Source organism: Pelmatolapia mariae, linkage group LG14 (assembly GCF_036321145.2).
Source record: "Pelmatolapia mariae isolate MD_Pm_ZW linkage group LG14, Pm_UMD_F_2, whole genome shotgun sequence".
Classification (NCBI taxonomy): domain Eukaryota; kingdom Metazoa; phylum Chordata; class Actinopteri; order Cichliformes; family Cichlidae; genus Pelmatolapia; species Pelmatolapia mariae.
Window position 1 is genome coordinate 32,004,872 of NC_086239.1, and position 17,701 is coordinate 32,022,572.

The following is a 17,701-nucleotide window of genomic DNA, read 5'->3' on the forward strand; positions in this document are numbered from 1 at the left end:
TAATCTGTGTCCTTTCAAATGTTAAGATCCTCAAATTTGGAAACAGATTTCCTTTTTCTTCCTTTTCCACACAAAACTACCAAAAACCAGAGTAAATCTTTGAAACACCAGTATGCTATACTACTACATTATGTAATGGCTTAACCTGCGTTTTATAATGGCAGTAACCCCTTTTCCCCAGTCACAGGAGGTGAAGGAAATAGCAGACATACACAATGACACTTCTCCCAGCCTTTTACAGTGTGCCTTCCTGCTCCACACCTTCTCTTCCTTTCCCCTTCTTGCTCTCAGCTTAGCAGCTTTAAGGCTTTTTTTCCCCCAGCAAAGCATGCTCTCTGGCTCTGAGCACTGGCATCTCTTGCATCGGTATGCAGCTCCCGTACACACTGCTGATCCCTCTTTATGAGGACATGAGTTTCAGTGCTTTTATCCCCCACCTTCCCTTGCAAATATGCCTGCATTCAGTATCTACACTTCAGCTTTAGAGACCTGTGGGAAGCTTTTAAAGAGGAAGTCAATAAAAGGGTATAAACATGCATGAGCTTAACTTTGTGCTTTTGGTGTCTTTATTCTAAAGTTAGATTTTCTGGATAGCATCTCACTCATGCAGATTTATAAAACAAAATAATTTCCCAGTTCTTGCACTGAAGCACAGCTAGAATTTTTAGTATTACTATTTGTGTAAGCAAAAAAGAAAGAAAAAAGAAAAGTGTTGTTTAGCTTTAAATGAATTAAGAGAATTATGATAATTATGCTTTTTATTTTTTAAATCATTTGGACATGTTTACCCTCAATGTCAAGATATGATTTAATGTTTGTGTGAACATTACTGGACATCATCTATCCAACAGATATATATAGTGGGCTTATAAAAGCCAGATTTAGAACAATCATATACTTATTAATTAATTACCAAAAACTGAAAATACTTATTTATTGGATCAATTGTTTGATGCTATACCTTTTTATGTGCTAACTTTGTTTGTTTTCTCCTAATACAAACAGAAAATGTGATGTAACCAAAGCATGCAGAGCTTGAAAACTGCAAATGTATGTTCCATGTTAAACTGTCTTCAGGCGGTGTATACAGCAGGGATTAGTCTACACATAAGTACTTGCAAGTTTGCTTAATGAAATAAGAAAATAAACAGGTTAGATTGGTGCTGTTTTCTGGATGCTCTCGGGCACAAAAGCAGGCTCTTTGCTTGTTTTGCATTAATAAACACACTGGGGACAAAGAATAAAATCCAAAACACACGGGAAAATGGCATAAAATATTTCCTGACATGAAGACGTTTCTAATTAAAGTCATCTTTGTGTACTCTTTACATTGGCATCTTTTTCACCTTTTCAACTTCCTGCAAGTTTTCTCATAAACACTCCTCTGAAGAGGAGTGGAGACACCAAATTTCCTTACGACATGAATCTTTCCAGTCATTGTATGATAGTCTCTTTGATGGACAGGTGACCTGCCATCCACACCCGTCTGTATTCAGCGAAATGTATCCTCAGTCTACAGCTCCTGAGACCCTGAGAGGGATTCAGCAAGCTGAGAATATAAATGGTTTTCATTTTTGTCCTGACAAATTATTACGAGCCTGTCTCACAAGTCAACAGTCTGTTCTTAGCAGGTTTGCCATTTCATCTTTTTTTTTCCACTGTCTTTAATTTTGTACTGTGAACAAAGCATATCAAATCATGAAGCCATAAAATGCAAAACACTACCCTGGAATGAATAACTGCATTTGCCATGATTTGCTTCTTAAAAGTATATTACTTGCGAGTTGTATTCCAGCAACCTATCAAATTTCCAAAGATAGCGCAACAGAGCCTCCTTTATCTGGAGCTCAGACGTCCAGTCTGACTGCTGGGGCAGTCGACTGAGGGGCCTTTATGAGCTCAGCAACCCAGCGATGCAAAATTCTACTGGCGGTGTGCAGGTGATGGGCTTTCTGGGTTAATACATTAAAATAGCAACATTAAATCCTCATGGTAAAGTGAGCACACTTATTCCAAATGCACTTAAACTCGCTGTATTCTTTTCTCTGCAAATATGTTTTGGAAGGTCTCAACTTTACTTTGTCCAGAAAAGACATATTTTTCAAGCACTATTTGAAAACAAGATGCTTGGTGCAAGATGAAATGATCAGAAGATTAACTGCCTTGTCAACCAAAATAAATTAAAGCTGCTACTATCTTAATAATTAATAGTTTCAGCAATTTTAAAGGACAAAAGAAAAACATGCAGTAGGTATGCGCCACTGTAAACCGATATCCTTCTATGTGGTGTGGATTAGGCAGATCAAGCAATCTTACATGTTTTTTACCTATAGACAATTACTTAGTTAATCAAAAAATAATTATCACAAGTAGAAAACAATTCGTATCAAAACCTATTAAAACATTTGTACATTTTCCACATCTGAATACCATCAGTTTTTATGATGAATGAAGTGATATCTAAACTCATTACAACAAAAGACCTAATATTTTCATAAACGCCAACATTTGCCACTTCATTGTGCATTCTCTAAAGCTTGTCAACAGCTGCCTACGCACCGAGAACTCATCTTACTTCCTTAAGATCAAAACTTTGTACTTGGAAAGAAAAGCTCGTGTGCACTAAACTTGCATATCAATAGTCATGGCTGCATAAAATGCGCACAGAGCCCAACAAAGGCTCCACAGCTTGTTGTCCACCATTGTTTGCACACTCCAAAAGGACCCTGACATAACTCAAAACAAGCGTGGTCACTCCTGGTCAGGCTGCCAGGTGTTTGGTTGCAGTGCCATACCTCAGGCAGTCAATCATTCTCTTTGGAAGCCTCCCAAACATTCACAGCAGCAGAGAGGGACATTTATCACAGCAAACACATAATTATGCGCACAATATTTTATGGTCAACATTCAGCATTAAACACTATCAGAACTACAACTGCTTTTGAAAGGATGTCTACTATGCTGTCAAAGGACAACAGAATGAAAGTTGACATGGCTTCTAGGTAGGAAAAACGGATTATATAGCTGGTTGGTCATATGGCGGTCATCTCTGAACAAAAAAAATATTAACTTTGTTCATAGAGACTGCAGCAAAAGGAGAAAGGGGAGATCATCACACAGGGTAAATGAGATTCACAGGCTCATCCATAGTCGGGCACAAAGCCCACTTCAACAGAGATGAGGGCCAAGAGAGATTGATAAAGGTCAACACCGCAAACTGGCATAAAATGAAGTATAGGCTTCATTTCAGGCACAATACTAAAAAGTAGGGACTGTATAAACCTCTTGCAGAACACACGCCTACCACCTTCTCAACAGCACAGCAGAAACTCATTCATCAAAGAAATCAACACTATTTTATTATATTTTCCAAAGATTTTATTCAAGTCTGATGTTTTTAGAATATTTTTAGACCATTTCCTTTTCTCTGAAAATTGAATGTGTAGCTCACCGTAAAGAGTTAGAGAGCCTTGAGGTATTGTAGAACAATATTAAATAAATGTCCACTAGGCTCAATTCTGCTGTTTGTTAAGGATGTTTAAACCTTTAAAGGTAAATGCATTACAACTGAATCCCAGAAACAGTGAAAATACTGCAACATTAAGACATTTGATTTTTGTTTTGAGTGTTTATTCAGTTCTGTTTACACCACAATCTCATTTTTTTCTATTATGTGCTTGATAGCTACAGTGAATTGCAGGGTCAGCATTATCACCTGCACAGTGAACCTCTAGTTATTTTATTCTAATACTCAATGTGGCTGCAAATGATGATATAATATCCTCTCCCGACTATGAAGTCTCACAGTCTAAAACCTGAGATTTGATGACATAACACTTCAAATGCTCCATAGGTCCCAGCTTTAGCGGGAAGTGGGAAATGTTTTGACTCATCTGTCTGAAATCATAGGAATATATGTAAATTCTGTTTTATATCGGATACCCCTTTAAGATGTGTGAACACGGGCACCTCTTCAGGAAGGCAACGACTGATGTAAGCACTGCTTTTACCTCTTTTCAGTGTGACCAATTGTGGCATTAGACTTATCATGAGTATCTTGGAACAGGCTCCTTGGCAAGTAGAAAAATCTCTTAACCTTTTTCGTTTAAATACAGGTCAAAATAATCTTTAATAGTGTAATTGCCCTTTCAGTCTATCAGCTTCATTGCTGAGCTTATACCCACTCAGAGGGGGCATGGTGTGTAAAAGTGCTATGACAAAGAGCTTGGCAAAGAGAGACTGACAGCACGCAGAATATAGTTGAGGCAGTGAGCTGCTAATCTTAAAGCCCCTTCCCCACTTGTCTGAGCACATTTGCCTCTGGCTTGAGGCTTATCCCTACAGATGTATATCTGTCAACAGAAAGCAAGCAGGGCAGCAGTGGCTCTTTTGGAGCACATTTGTCCCCTTTACTGGATTACCATTTGCAGTGGCATAAAGCACAGCATCAGAGCCAGCACTTGGCAGCTGGGAGACAATCTGCAGGGATAAGCTAACCCTCAGTAGTGGTGAACGGGTATCCGTGAATGTAAACCACCTTCCTCTTCCATACCTCGCCTTCAGCTCAGCCAGCTTATTCCTGCTGACTGATTATTCCAACCCACAGGAGATGCTCCCATGCATACGCTCACAGATTCCCTGTGTGTGACATTTAGGGGTTTACTTTTGCCTGGGTCCAATATGTATTTTTTCAAGAGATTTTAAATACACTTCAGTCCATGCTGGAACAAAACTCCATGCTCAGAAAAAGAAAAAAGGGGAAAAGAAAGAAATGAGAAGTGGTGCACCAACTGCCATCCTATATTACGCTCAAAATGATAAATCAGCAGGCAGGACAGTTATTGATAACTATGTTCACTGTTGTAGCAGTGAAAGCAGCTGTTGGAATCAAACATTCTAACGGAAGAAATAACCACACTCCTCACAGCATCCTATTATAGGACACAATATCGTTGCCCCAGACAACTGCAGGGCTATACGTGAAAGCAAAAAGCAGAGCCTTTGACGCTTGATTGAATCATATCCTCCGAAATTCATTTGCTTAGAATTTTGCTTTATACTTTGGGAACTGTTTGCATTATTTTTATCTTGGTGCAAGCAAAATTGTTAGAGGTGGGAGTCTTGCGCACTGACCAACAATAATAAATGAACTGAATTTTTGTTATTTTGCTTGTGTTTGGAATTTCCATATGGGTGGGTGCAAATGAAAACATATGAAGCCTGTCAAATATTTAATATTATATAATATTTTCAAAATTATTAAGACAAATAAATTATATTTTCAGTAAATCTAGTGCAACGGAATAGAATAAAATCATCACTAAAGTTGACAAAATGAAAATTATTAAATGTTGTTTCAGGTGTGTTTATGGGGGTGGGAGTGGGGTACTATAGGTAACCAATGGGCAGTCTTTGTGATCAAGTCTAGTGTTGTACAGATGAAACAATAAGACGGTATGTATATAAACGATCGACAGAACCACCATGATACATATAACAGCCAGTGGCCAGTGAAGCCTGTCCTCTAAGCCTCAAACCAAACATTTTAGTCATCAGCATTATCGTGAGCCTTCAGTATTCCAGTGCACTTTCAATCCTACTGCAGGCACAGCCTAAAGCATACCCTAATTTATCTTCTATTTGACTCAAACTGGTCATATCATAATTTACAAAATGACTGGCATGCTTTAGTAAATAAGGTTTGCAATAACAGATGAGACCATAAGAGTATTTTCCTTCTTTTAGCAACCAGAGGAGTCACCTCCTGCGTCAGGGTGGCAACCTGTCACAAGATTTTCAGAAAAATTGACCTCTGACCCCTAACCTTGAGGTTAAGGTCACTGAGATTTTTAGTAGATACACCTATGGTATCAAATTAAAACTCCTACATTGCTTCGTTCGTGCTTGAGTCACCGCATTCACAAACTTCAATGTTCATGTCGCCCACCCGATCAGCCTTTTTACGGCCGAGGGGTAAAGAATTAAACCCTCATCCCATAAAGAATTACAAATCCCAACCAAGTGACCTATAACCTTTTCAAATTAAATCCTTTGCATAATTTCAATGTTGTAATCATTTTGAAGGAGGGGGGGTTAGTTTGTGTTGTGTGTTGTATGGTTTCTGCAGTTTTGCGCTCACTAAGCAAGCTGACATTTGCGGGTTTAAAAATTTCCATAGTAACAGCGACCTCCAACAATGTCAGTGTCAATGTTTCAGTTTAGAACTGTGGATAGAGTACTTGTATTCCACAAAGTTGTGAATAAAACAGTATTTTCTTAGGAAAAAGTTGATATCATACAGACTTGTGGTTTCTATAGGAGCACATACCATCAGTCCAGTGTCAAAGCTCATAGTAAGTCTACTTTGGATGGTTACAAAGCTATGGTTCATAATGAAAATCCATATGGAGAATGTGAATGGGATTTTTACCTCCAGAAGCTCACTATATTGCTCACAAATAAGAAACATTTAACACAGCTCTTAACTCTCCTCTTTCTCTTCACCAATGGGTAAAGGAGCTATCAAAGACTTTACAAGGCACTTTTGCATTTTTAATGACTAGCCTCAATTCCCTCACTAATCAGGGAAAAGATTTTTCCTGTACATTATGAAGGAATTATTCATCCTCAATCACCTTGTCTCTTTTTATCTGTAGTTTTGATAACTGTCATTTTGATAGCGGATAAAATGCATGAATAAAGAAACACTTTCATTTATTTTCTGCTTTGCCCTCATTAAGCCCCCAACCCAATTTTCATCTCCCATCACACAGACACACACACACAATGGTCAAACACATACCAACGTCACCTGGAGGGGTGTACTTGCCCAAATGTCTTACAAGATAAGAAATGATGAAAGACTCGGTGCTCAAACAAAAGAAAAGTTCCCTTGGTGGTATGGGAGCTTTTTGGGCTCTGTATGAAAGAAAGTGATGAAACACTTGAGAAGAGGGAATGTCAGACCGAACCAGAGAAGCTGTGGCCAACAAGGAAATGTGAAGATCATAAGACCTACAGTACATCTATGACACAATCAGCCCAAGGTCTGCAAAGTGGCTAAGCATGGCGACACCACATGGCTTATTAGCATTAGCCTGCCATCTTACCTGCCTCTGACGAGTCTGTCTTTATTTGCTGGCTTTGGGAAATATGCAGTGATACACCATTATCTCTATGTAGGTTAACACCAGTGCAGATACAGTATGGGAACAACATCATCATTGCCACACCCAAAGCAGGAGAACAAGGCAGGCCCTCTAATAAAGGGTACGTCATACACTCTTTATATCTATCTGCCATAGAAGCATTTTAAACATTTGGGCAGTACAGCAGTTTATGGGCTGCAGCCATAAATAAGCCCAGCAATGAATTTAGGCAAATTCTAATAGTGTAGTTGTTCTTAGAAGGATGAGTCTGCATGAAATAACTCTCAGCATTACAGAGCATGAACAGAGCTGCTGAGGCTGAAGTCGTCTACAGAATCACTGCAGTGTGTGATGCGGAGCACTGCAATTTAACTGTCGATTAGGCTGTGATCACACAGAAAATGCTGCACCTTATTGCTTACACTGAGGAGGTTATGTTTTCAGTCCCATTTGTTTATTTGTCTGTTACAGGCTATGATATCGCAAAAACTGTTCAGTGAAATTTGTTAAATGGGTAAGCAATGAATGAGTGTAGCATCAGTTTTCTATGCACGCCAGATTTCTGTGTACAAGTATATCAGGATTTCATTTAAGAATTAGCAAAACCAGATAGGGAATTCTTTAAATATCTGCCACAAACTACTGCTACAAACCAATTTTAAAAATTCCTGGCACATGTATCTTGTAATTGTCCACCTGTGTGTATTTTGCATGAAATCATTTTTCAATGCATTTTGTTTTTTAAAATCTGGCTATTTAAATAACAAATTTGGATGACTGTGCAGCCCAGAATGTACCCTATCTTTTCTAGCTGTGTTGATTTCAATTGTTTCTCATCTTCTTACATTTCCACTAAGACAGAACTTTAGGTTTTAGAGTCCTGGGGCACGTGCCTGGGCATTGGATGCATCTAAGTCTAACCTAAGTCTCATAGCATCAATATTTAAGAAGCCCTTGAAGTGGGCACTGTCAGAGCTCTTGGGCAAGATGATAAAACTCTCTGTGCCCTGTTCTCTGCCTATTCATTACCCCAAATCTGATGCAAAGTGGGCTGTGTTACAGTTGCCTATTTATCTTTTCAAATTGCCACTGCTGTGTTTGATAATGATGCTTATAGCTTTATTCTAACAAAACTACATTTCGAGATGTTTAAAGTTCCTAACCGTCAATTTAAAAGAATGTGTAGATGTAAAGTGGAAAAGCATACTTTTTTTTTGCGGCTCTCTGAAATTACCAAGTAGTGAAATTAGAATATAACAAAACTACTTTGTCTCCTCTGTCCTCTAAAAAAAACGATTCCATTAATTCAGTCCTGTCTCCTAAAAGTCAGGTTCTCATTCACGAAAACAACATTCTTAATTTAATTTTGGGGGAGATATATTTTCCCAGAAAGCCACCGAAAGTATGTCTGTCTCCTGAAAAGGTAAGAGTACACTGAGTCTTCAAACTAAGCATTCAATCAAATTGTTTCTACTATCTAAAAGTAAGTGCTTCCACAATAGATCAATGTAAACTTTAAAAGAGAGGAAAAAGTCAGCATATGGGAGATTGGTCAGCGGGGGATACAAATACAGCCAAGTTTTTGACAAGGAGACTGAAAAATGAGACTTGAATCTTGGACCATTTTTCAAAGTTTCACTTTCTTGCTGTGAAGTTAAGTATACACAAAGAAACATTTTGGTTAGAGTTAGCCACATAACATTTTGGTTTGGGTAAAAACAAACCCTTTTATAACTTTCACCACATGAGAAAAGCTCCATTTTTGGAAGAGGTAGCCATGCTATCATTTTTAAAGGTGAGACACCGGCGCATTTTACATGCACTTGTTCACATCGCCACTAGAGGCTAGGCAACTTTAAAAACTTACTATAGGTTGTAAAAATGGATTCCATATCTATGTAATTGTTTTCTGTGGGAGTGGTTTTCAATATTAAGAAGCTGCTTCCTTATTCACAAGGGGTCGCCACAGCAGATGGATGCACATTTGATTTGGCAGATTTTTACACCAGATGCCTTTCCTGACGTAAGGGCATCCAGGGATTTGTGTATACGCCTGGTCTCCAACCAAGGAATTTTCACGTTGGCTGAATGTGCTAACTACAACATTTTAGAGTGATTGTCAGTACTGCATGGTTAAAAGAAAATCTACAAAATCCAGACTGAGAGTAGAAGGTGGATACCTTTGTTTATGACAGAAGTGTACCTGATTAATTGCTGGAAAATGTCAAAGAGATATATGCGCCATTTCAGGAAAAAAAAATCTGTGAAATTGCATCTAACCCTTAAACTGCAAATGTATTTTGGAGGAAAGAGAGAGTTCAATGATTAGTCAAGCTAATTGGTGTCCACTGTGTAAACAAACCACCATTAACCTGCAACACAAACATTTTTTAATACTTATAAATTGAGCATCAGCACAGGCTTACATTAACTACAAGGAGTTTTCCAATAATTACAATTCACATCGTTCTTTTCCAAAGCATACCATAGGTTTTTAGACCAAGTACTCTTTTCTACCAACGAACCATTTTTTATTTATTTCAATATAGCTTTGAAAATCTTCTTCAAAAATATTAAATATGCTTCAGAAAGTAAATCTGGGACACAGAGTTTTAAGTCCACTTATGTGTTCTTGCTGGGTAAGGCTCTGTAAGCAAGGACTATTTGATAAACTCTTCCATTTGGATGTTTGCAGAGTCTTTTTCACCTCCTTTTAAACATGACTGATAGGTATATTTACAGGTAAATACATTTCCTACAACACAGCTTATAAAAGCAATGCTTTTTGGAGGTCAATGCTCAGACTGAATGCACTATTAAAGCTACGTTTTCCCAGTGGTTGGTGTTGCAATACCAGGCAGCATTTAAAACAAAAATCAAGTTTCGTGTGTCAGCAAATTAATTTCCAAACTACACTGACTTGAACTGATGAAAAAGGTTGCAGAGACAATGGAAAGTCAGCTAAAAAGGCATGCTTTTTTAAAAAGAACACTTTAAATAAGCAGTTATGTAACATTACACAGTTTATAGTTAATGGACTCCAAAGCATGCTAAATCACGCATGGTCATTTAACACGAATTCATATTCCTCTTCAGTGGGGTCACATTTAAGGCAACATGGCGGGAAGTGGAAGTGGCTGTATGTATGATTAGATCACAGCTGTACACACCTCATAATGGAATTTCAATTTCCACAGCTCAGTGAGATCAGGTAAAAGTGTTGGACAAAATCCTGCTGAAGGAAAGGACAGCAAGAATAGCACAAGGCAACGTGCATCGGGGCAAAGTAAATAAGTATTTTTGCAATTTAAAGATACATTTCAAGTCAAACTTACATGATTTTTCACCATTAGGCTGTCCAGTAAAGTGATCCAACTACGTAGTTTATTGAACACATAACAGTCATGAGAGAAAAAGGCTATTTAACAGTAACATGATCTGATACTGGAAAAACTGATTCATTTGAGAACTGATTTTTAATGCAATGATGTGATGTGCAAGTAAGCCTGACACATATATTATTGTTTAAAGGTGCTCTAATGATCTGATGGTCTGTGGTGGTTGTGGCATCATTCATGGAGTTGCTCAATAAAGGAAGTCAGTCTCAGACTTATGGAAATTAAACCACAGGCCGAGTTAATGCGATGAGGATGATCATAGGTCATTCTCGTTGTTATTATCAGCACAGTGTACTGAATCAGCACTGACAATGTCATCAATGTCATGTGGGACAACACGTTATTAAACTGGGGAAGACGGGGATATAACTGCTTAGATATGGTAGTTTCTCATATGAAGCCCCTTGACAGCACCCCCCACCACCGCCACCCCTTCCGGTAGGCGTTATGCGCACTGGTCGCCTATAGGGCGGTGGCTGCGCAAGCATGTCCAAGAGCGGGACAGTCTGTGGGGAGTTGGGGACTCGTCATGAGGCGACGACGATCCCTGGCTGCAGAGAAGCGTCATGCATGCAACCTTACCTGCGTCCCCAGCCGCCCAACTCTGAATGAGTAACTACATGGCTTGTGCCTCCTAAAGAATCCCTCCTAAAACACACACACAAGCACACACGCAAGGCACTGTTCTAGCTACATTTAACAGAGCTACATTTAACGAACGCTTAACGGAAATGTAGTCTTTGCCACATCGAAGACTTGTTATCACCTTTGTGAATTCAGTCATTTAAAGTCATGTGTGGAATGATTCAAAACGCCCAAACAAACGCGATGGCGTGACTTTATCGTGATCCGCTCAATGACACCGGACTCACAGCAAAGAAGACACACGCCACCGGTCACTGTAACATTCTTCTTTCTTTTTTCTCTTTTTTGGTCTTGCTCTGTCAGTTTCAGCGGGCATAGCCTAAACGGATGAACCAAGCAACCATGCGCGACAATAATCGACTCATCCGCAGCACGGTGTTTTATCTGTCACTTAATCCCGGAGGGAGTGCAATATATAAGTTGTCGCCGATGCAAAAACTTGTGCAGCCGCATTCTGCTTCTCATTGCGCCGCACAATTCAACTTCCAGGCATTCCAGCACACTCGGCTCTGACAGTGAACAACGACAGCTCGTCCTGCGCCTAAAACTGCTGCGCAAACACATCGTTTTATAGGAAAATCAACTCTCTCCTCTCCGAATACTTGCACTCACGTGTGACATGATCACATATGATCTTTACACTTCACGCACCCACCACCTCCCCGCACACCACGCCCGTCTACACAGCAACATCCAGTGCTCACCTTTAAAGACGCTTGCACAGAGGCTGTAAAGGATGAACATCAAGTACTGCTTGACAATCATATTCTTCTCTTTTCCTTCGCAATTCTACGCCAACACTCCACTCGCGTTTGACTCTTTTTATTCTGTCTTTATCTCTTCTCTCGTCAAGGTGGACTTATCCAGGTGAACGGCGCAGTTTCTGACTGACCGGAGTTACATTGATGAACTCTTGCCTTTTTCTGAGGAGTCCCTGTGTATTTTTCGCAGATCAGGGGGCAGTGATCACTGTAGTGAAGCAGGACGGCAGAGATGCTCGTCGGCAAAGTGCAGATCCTGCCTCCCTTTATTGCCTTTCTCTTTGACTCGCTGCAGAGAGCAAGAGTCCCGCCCACGCTTTTTGACTAATGAAGACGCTTCACCAATGGAGAACACCTAGAAATAGTTCTGATCTCCGGTAAACTGTCGAAACAATTACGCCGTGGAGCACAGTTACTTTGATGCATCAGTTTCTAGAAGGGACCTTGATAGTCATGTGACAAGTTTTTTGTTTTTTTGTTAATCTCATCATTTTCTAAACACCAAAGCAGAACAATAGGCCTCTGCAGGAATATGATTATAGTTTACGCATATGGGGAAAAATATAAGGAACCAGTCCTGGCCATCACCGAGCCTCCATAATGCTCTGAAGTGGAGGATCCTTGCTCTCTGTTTAGTGTCAGTAGACTGAACTGAAAAAGTGCAAAAACCACCACGCCAGAGATTTAATGCATGAAAATATGCCCACAGCTAGCAGAGCTAATTTAACAATTTTAGACAGTTCTAAACAGCTACCCTAGAGGCATAAAAGCTTTATGAGCAGCCAAACAAGCTCTGTTGTCAATACCAGAGGACTCGAAATAACTGCCACTGCGACACATATCATCACTTGAAAAAGTTTTACAGCCTAAAGAGCACCGTGTGGTAACAACAGAAACACATGCCCATGTTGTGTGAAAATGCATTTGCTTTCGCAGAGGTTGTGACCTGGTGTCTGGGTGCATGTCGAGAGTCAGGGCGCAGGCACGAGGGAGGTTAATGGGCACCCGGACATCCCTCTTCCTTCAAAGGTTCCCTACGAGAGGTGCAGAGAAATGAGTGTGACCATCCCTAAAGACAGAGGTGTGGGGAAACGGCAGCTCCAGCCAGGGATCGTTTTCTAAGCCGACGGCGAGGATTTTACACATGGTTTAACATGCTGCTGGGCGAATTTGGTTCAATTTTGCACAGTGCTCTTCTACGCCACTCCCACTTCAAATCAAATTGCTGACCTGGCTGTACTACCTGAGAAAAGCTGTGGCGTAGCCCCCAATTTTAAACCAATTGCTTTTCCTTTTGCAGTATGAATCACTGGAAATGATACACGAAGCTCCACCGTTCATTCTCTAATCAGTCATTTGGATCACTCATTTTCATTGCAAACCAGAAGTTAAACAGTGTTTTCCAGCTTATTGTAAGTTTTCATTCTGAACGGCTAAAATGGGGGGGATTTTCTTTGTGCTCTCATTTTGTTTTGTATGCTGATGCCTTTAGCCTTTTAACTTAGAGCCATTCACATCTCTAATCCCTGTGGAACCACTGATGCCTTTCTGAACTGTAAACCTTGAAGGACTGAGTGCTCTTGTGTGACATACATTCTCTGTACAACTCACTTATAATTCAGAGCAGACCTATACAATTACCATGAGGATGGTGGTAAAGAATCAATCCCGTGAGTCCTGAAGGTCAGTTCCTCGTCATTTCATTAGATCCTTGAGAGTAGAATTCTACTCATGCACCTTTTCAACGGCAAGGATTTATTGACCATGTGAGTTCAGCAGAAAAGCACACGGTGCTGACACAGATCTGTAATGCAGAGGAGCATGTTCCCCTTTGTATTTATCTCCCGGGCATTATATTGCATAGCATTCTTTGATTTCTACCATTTAAAATGCCCCGTTGTGTTTGTACCGTCAGATTTAACAAGGTCACCAGCTTACACTTGAGAATTCCAAGTACCTGTTATGACACAACACACTTTTTCCCCCCTTTTGTATTGTTTAATGTTCAAGACTGCAAAGTCCACAAGAGATATTAAAACCAGGGAGAAGAAAGTTTAGGCCAAGATGAATTACAGTGTTTGCATGAACCTGCCACTGATAGCACTGATCTCACTGACTGAAAAGCAACCAATCCAGATGCAGTATGCACAATCAATTTCTGTGAGGATATGAATGACAGAAGTCATAAAGCCTGAATGCTTTATCTAAATGATGAAGTACTGAATCCAGGATTAGGGCATAGACCATGTAAGTGTTTTTGTCACTAGAAAAAAATATATAACTGCAGAACAGAATCCTGATAAATATTTAAAATTCGTGCTGAAGTTTTGGATATCAAATTTCATAATCCAGTGCAGCAGACACATACATATTTTTACCCTATCAATGCACCTCAGGGAAATAACAGCTGTTCTCTCTGGCTCGAACTTAAAAAATGGCCCACAATGAAAGCTTTATGTTCTTTTGTGCCTTTTTCTTATTCCTGTAAGAACATTTGCTATTAATGGCTGGTGAGAAGGCAATTCCATCTGTTTATTGCCTTATTGATAGGACACTGGGAATAGTTACATCTAACAATGTGCTTTCTGCACCAGGCAGACAACATGCAAGTCAGCACTGTATGAAATTTTCAGTATGTGCAGCAAAATTAGAGCTACACATACAAACATCCTGTCTGGGAATGTATATTATATTACAAATTTTATTCCAATTACCCTCTTCCAGTAAATGGAAGAAAATATTTGTGTAATCAATTATTTGATTTTCTTCTTATGCTTCTTCTCTCTCCTCTTTCAGGTGTTCTCATTAGGGATCCCCATGGATGCCTCCATCTCATCCTATCCCTTGCATGCTCCCCTTGTCAAACCAATCCTCTGCATGTCTTTCTTCACGACACTTATGAATCATCCTTGTGTTCTTCATCTTTTCCTCTTACTCCTATCCAAATCAATTACAATATGTCATCAAAAAATATATCATTGATATACCTTTTTGTTATCTGACATGGCAGTTGGACTTGTGTTTCATATAAAGATGACTTTAGAGTAACTTTAGACCTTGAATGGTGATTACTCATTGGTGGTCGCATCAGAAGTGAAAAAAAAAACATGATTAAAATTCCTATGTAACTGAGACTGAACTCATAGGAACTAAAAACTATACTGCTGTGCAGTTAAACAGTTCATAAATCTCAGAATTCATGCTTTACTAAGGTAAAGTTTTCTTGTGGGCTGCTGGTCTTTCCATATGATTCACTCTCGCTAGGCATTGCAAAGAAAACATTAAAGAAGGTTAAGTCATTTTGTAAACAAGTTAACCAGCAGAGGGTTTCATCATCAGGGCTTTTTTAGAGAATGTCCCACTCGGTTTTTTCATCACTGAACATAGGTTAAGACTGCTGTGCAACTCAACATTGCAGTGACTGCTGCACTCTGTAAAAAAATATTACATTTGATTAATGATTTTTTTTACAATCCTGGACAGATGAAGGTGTTAATTGAGAATGTTACAAAATTTCACGACCATGGCATGCAATACACATCCGGATAACATATAAAAAAAACTGGTTAATTTTTTTCCCTTTGTTGCTCATGGATAGAAATCAAAAATAGCATAGAAAGTCTGAATGTGGCAAGGATAGCTTTTGGATTTGATTGCATTACAAGGAATTGATTTTAAGATGTTGCACAGCTGTGGTTCCAAATATCAAATTAGCACTAATTTTAATTTGTAGTTTGAGCGCAACACCACTGAGTTGTGTAATAAAATTTTCACTTGTAATTAGAGTCATCCAAGTATATCCAGGTATAGTCCACAGGTGGTCGAGATCAGAACCCAAAACCCATGCACATGATAAGGCATCTTGAACAATGATTGATGTTTGTTTTTTTGTTTTTTTAAAATCACTTTGTCTGTGTTTTATCTAAATAAGTTAGAGAGCTGTAACAGGCCCTGGGATAACCATGTTCTCCATTCAAACTATTAAACCTGTACAAGTACACTGTTGATATAAAACTCGACAAAGCACGAGGCAAAACCTTAAGCAGTATTTAATGTATAATGAGAGTTGAAGTTTTTTCATAGGTTAAACAAGAGTAATAAGATTTACATGTTATTCCCTGAAAGCCCCGTTATTTAACATGCCCTCAGATTTCAAGTAGTCTGATATATTACAGTTTTGGCTGTGAAAGTGTTTGTGCTTCAGTGAAATATTTCATCACCATTTAATCTGAAAGCGGTTAGGAGGATACCGAGAACAGCACCACAACGCAAAGCCATATTACTCACATCACAGAGTAGAAAGTTAGACTGCCTCATTAATTCCAAATGAAAAGATAAATAAACATTGTAAAACAAAAGACCACTGCCTTGTTTTCTGATGAAACTTCTACTGATGGAAGAGTCATCTTTAGGCAAGGAGAGTAGCTTGGTAATTACTGTATGATTACTGCACAGGTCCGGGAGTGTAGAGCTATAATAACCGAATCAATACTTTCCTTTTGTTTTAACTTTACAAACCAAGGATCTTTTCAAGGGCACACATTGCCCTGTGGGACCAGTGCTGAGCCACATTTAAGCAGACGCTCCCCTCTCCGTCTCTTCGTCCATGCCGATACAAACAAAACCTGGTGCCCTATGCAGAGTAAAGTGCTTTATTTCAGGGCTCACGTCCACGATAGCCCACGGCAGCTGGTGTTCTCACAGACCACTGCATGGAAAATGGGCTGATTTCAGGATTTAGCTGCCCGTGGTGATTTCCTCACTTGCTTCTTATTGGGCCCAGAATTACTTTGTTACGGACTTGCGCAAGATTAACACTGAGGTTTTGAGCTCCCTTCTCTGTTTTCTTAACACGCAGCTCAGTGTTGCTGTTATTTACCTTTATTACCCTTCACTGACGGAAGCAACACCATTAGTATACAGCTGTTTGATTTTTGCATTTGAAGATTCAAGCTCAGGTACATCTGTTGTTATCATAGTTATGACACCTGAAAGAAAATAACACTCATCAGAGTAGGTGAACGTTATATAACATAAACCTAAAATGACGCTAATATCATGACTATATCTGTCAGATGTATTGATGTATTACATCTAAGCTCAAAGAGCTCCATCAATCATAAAGCAAAACAGACAGTGCCACATCTGCTGTCTATCAGCTTTTATTCATTACACACTAAATGAGAAACAATGAGCACCAAGTTTTCCAAGCACTGCACAACTTATTTAGCAGTCTCGCACCTCATGAAAAGTTTTGATACTTGGATAGCTGTGTTATGCACAGAATTAGGATGCCAGTGTCTCATAGCTCATCAGCACTCTCGGCACCTCCTTTGCTTATCTTTGCATAACTACACATCCTGGTCATGTTTCCTTTCTCCTTCTGACCATCTGTTCCCTGCTGCCAATCTTCTGAACGTGCCAGCTACTGCCTCTACATCCTCTCCCTGCTGGCTAAATCTTAGTATTGATATCATATTCTCCCTCTCCACTTTCCTCTCTGTTTCTGTCGTCGCTCGCTTTTTCTCTCTTTCACACGTATCGTACGAGAGAGCTGCAAAATAGAAGTCACGCTAAGTTTGAAAATACTGCATGAAATTTATGAAATGTCTCACACTTTCTGACCTTCTTAAACTGCAATTTTTTTTTATCTTAAACATGGGCAGAGAATGGATTAAGAATTGTTCAGACTTTTTGACATTTTAGTACAATAATGTTAGAAACACAGGGTTTTTTTTTTCATAACTGT

The 17,701-nt window shown here is 39.3% G+C and overlaps 1 protein-coding gene across 3 annotated transcripts in view; it reads right to left on the reverse strand.

Annotated features, from left to right (window-relative positions):
• Positions 1–12,178, reverse strand: part of LOC134641111 (cell adhesion molecule 2-like) — a 147,247-nt gene extending 135,069 nt beyond the window's left edge. For all 3 annotated transcript variants that reach the window (XM_063493333.1, XM_063493332.1, XM_063493331.1), the window contains exon 1: positions 11,896–12,178. In XM_063493333.1, the coding sequence (XP_063349403.1) occupies positions 11,896–11,956 (61 nt within the window). In that variant the 5' untranslated portion in view covers positions 11,957–12,178. The remainder of the gene's footprint in view (positions 1–11,895) is intronic.
• Positions 12,179–17,701: the final 5,523 nt, after the last annotated feature.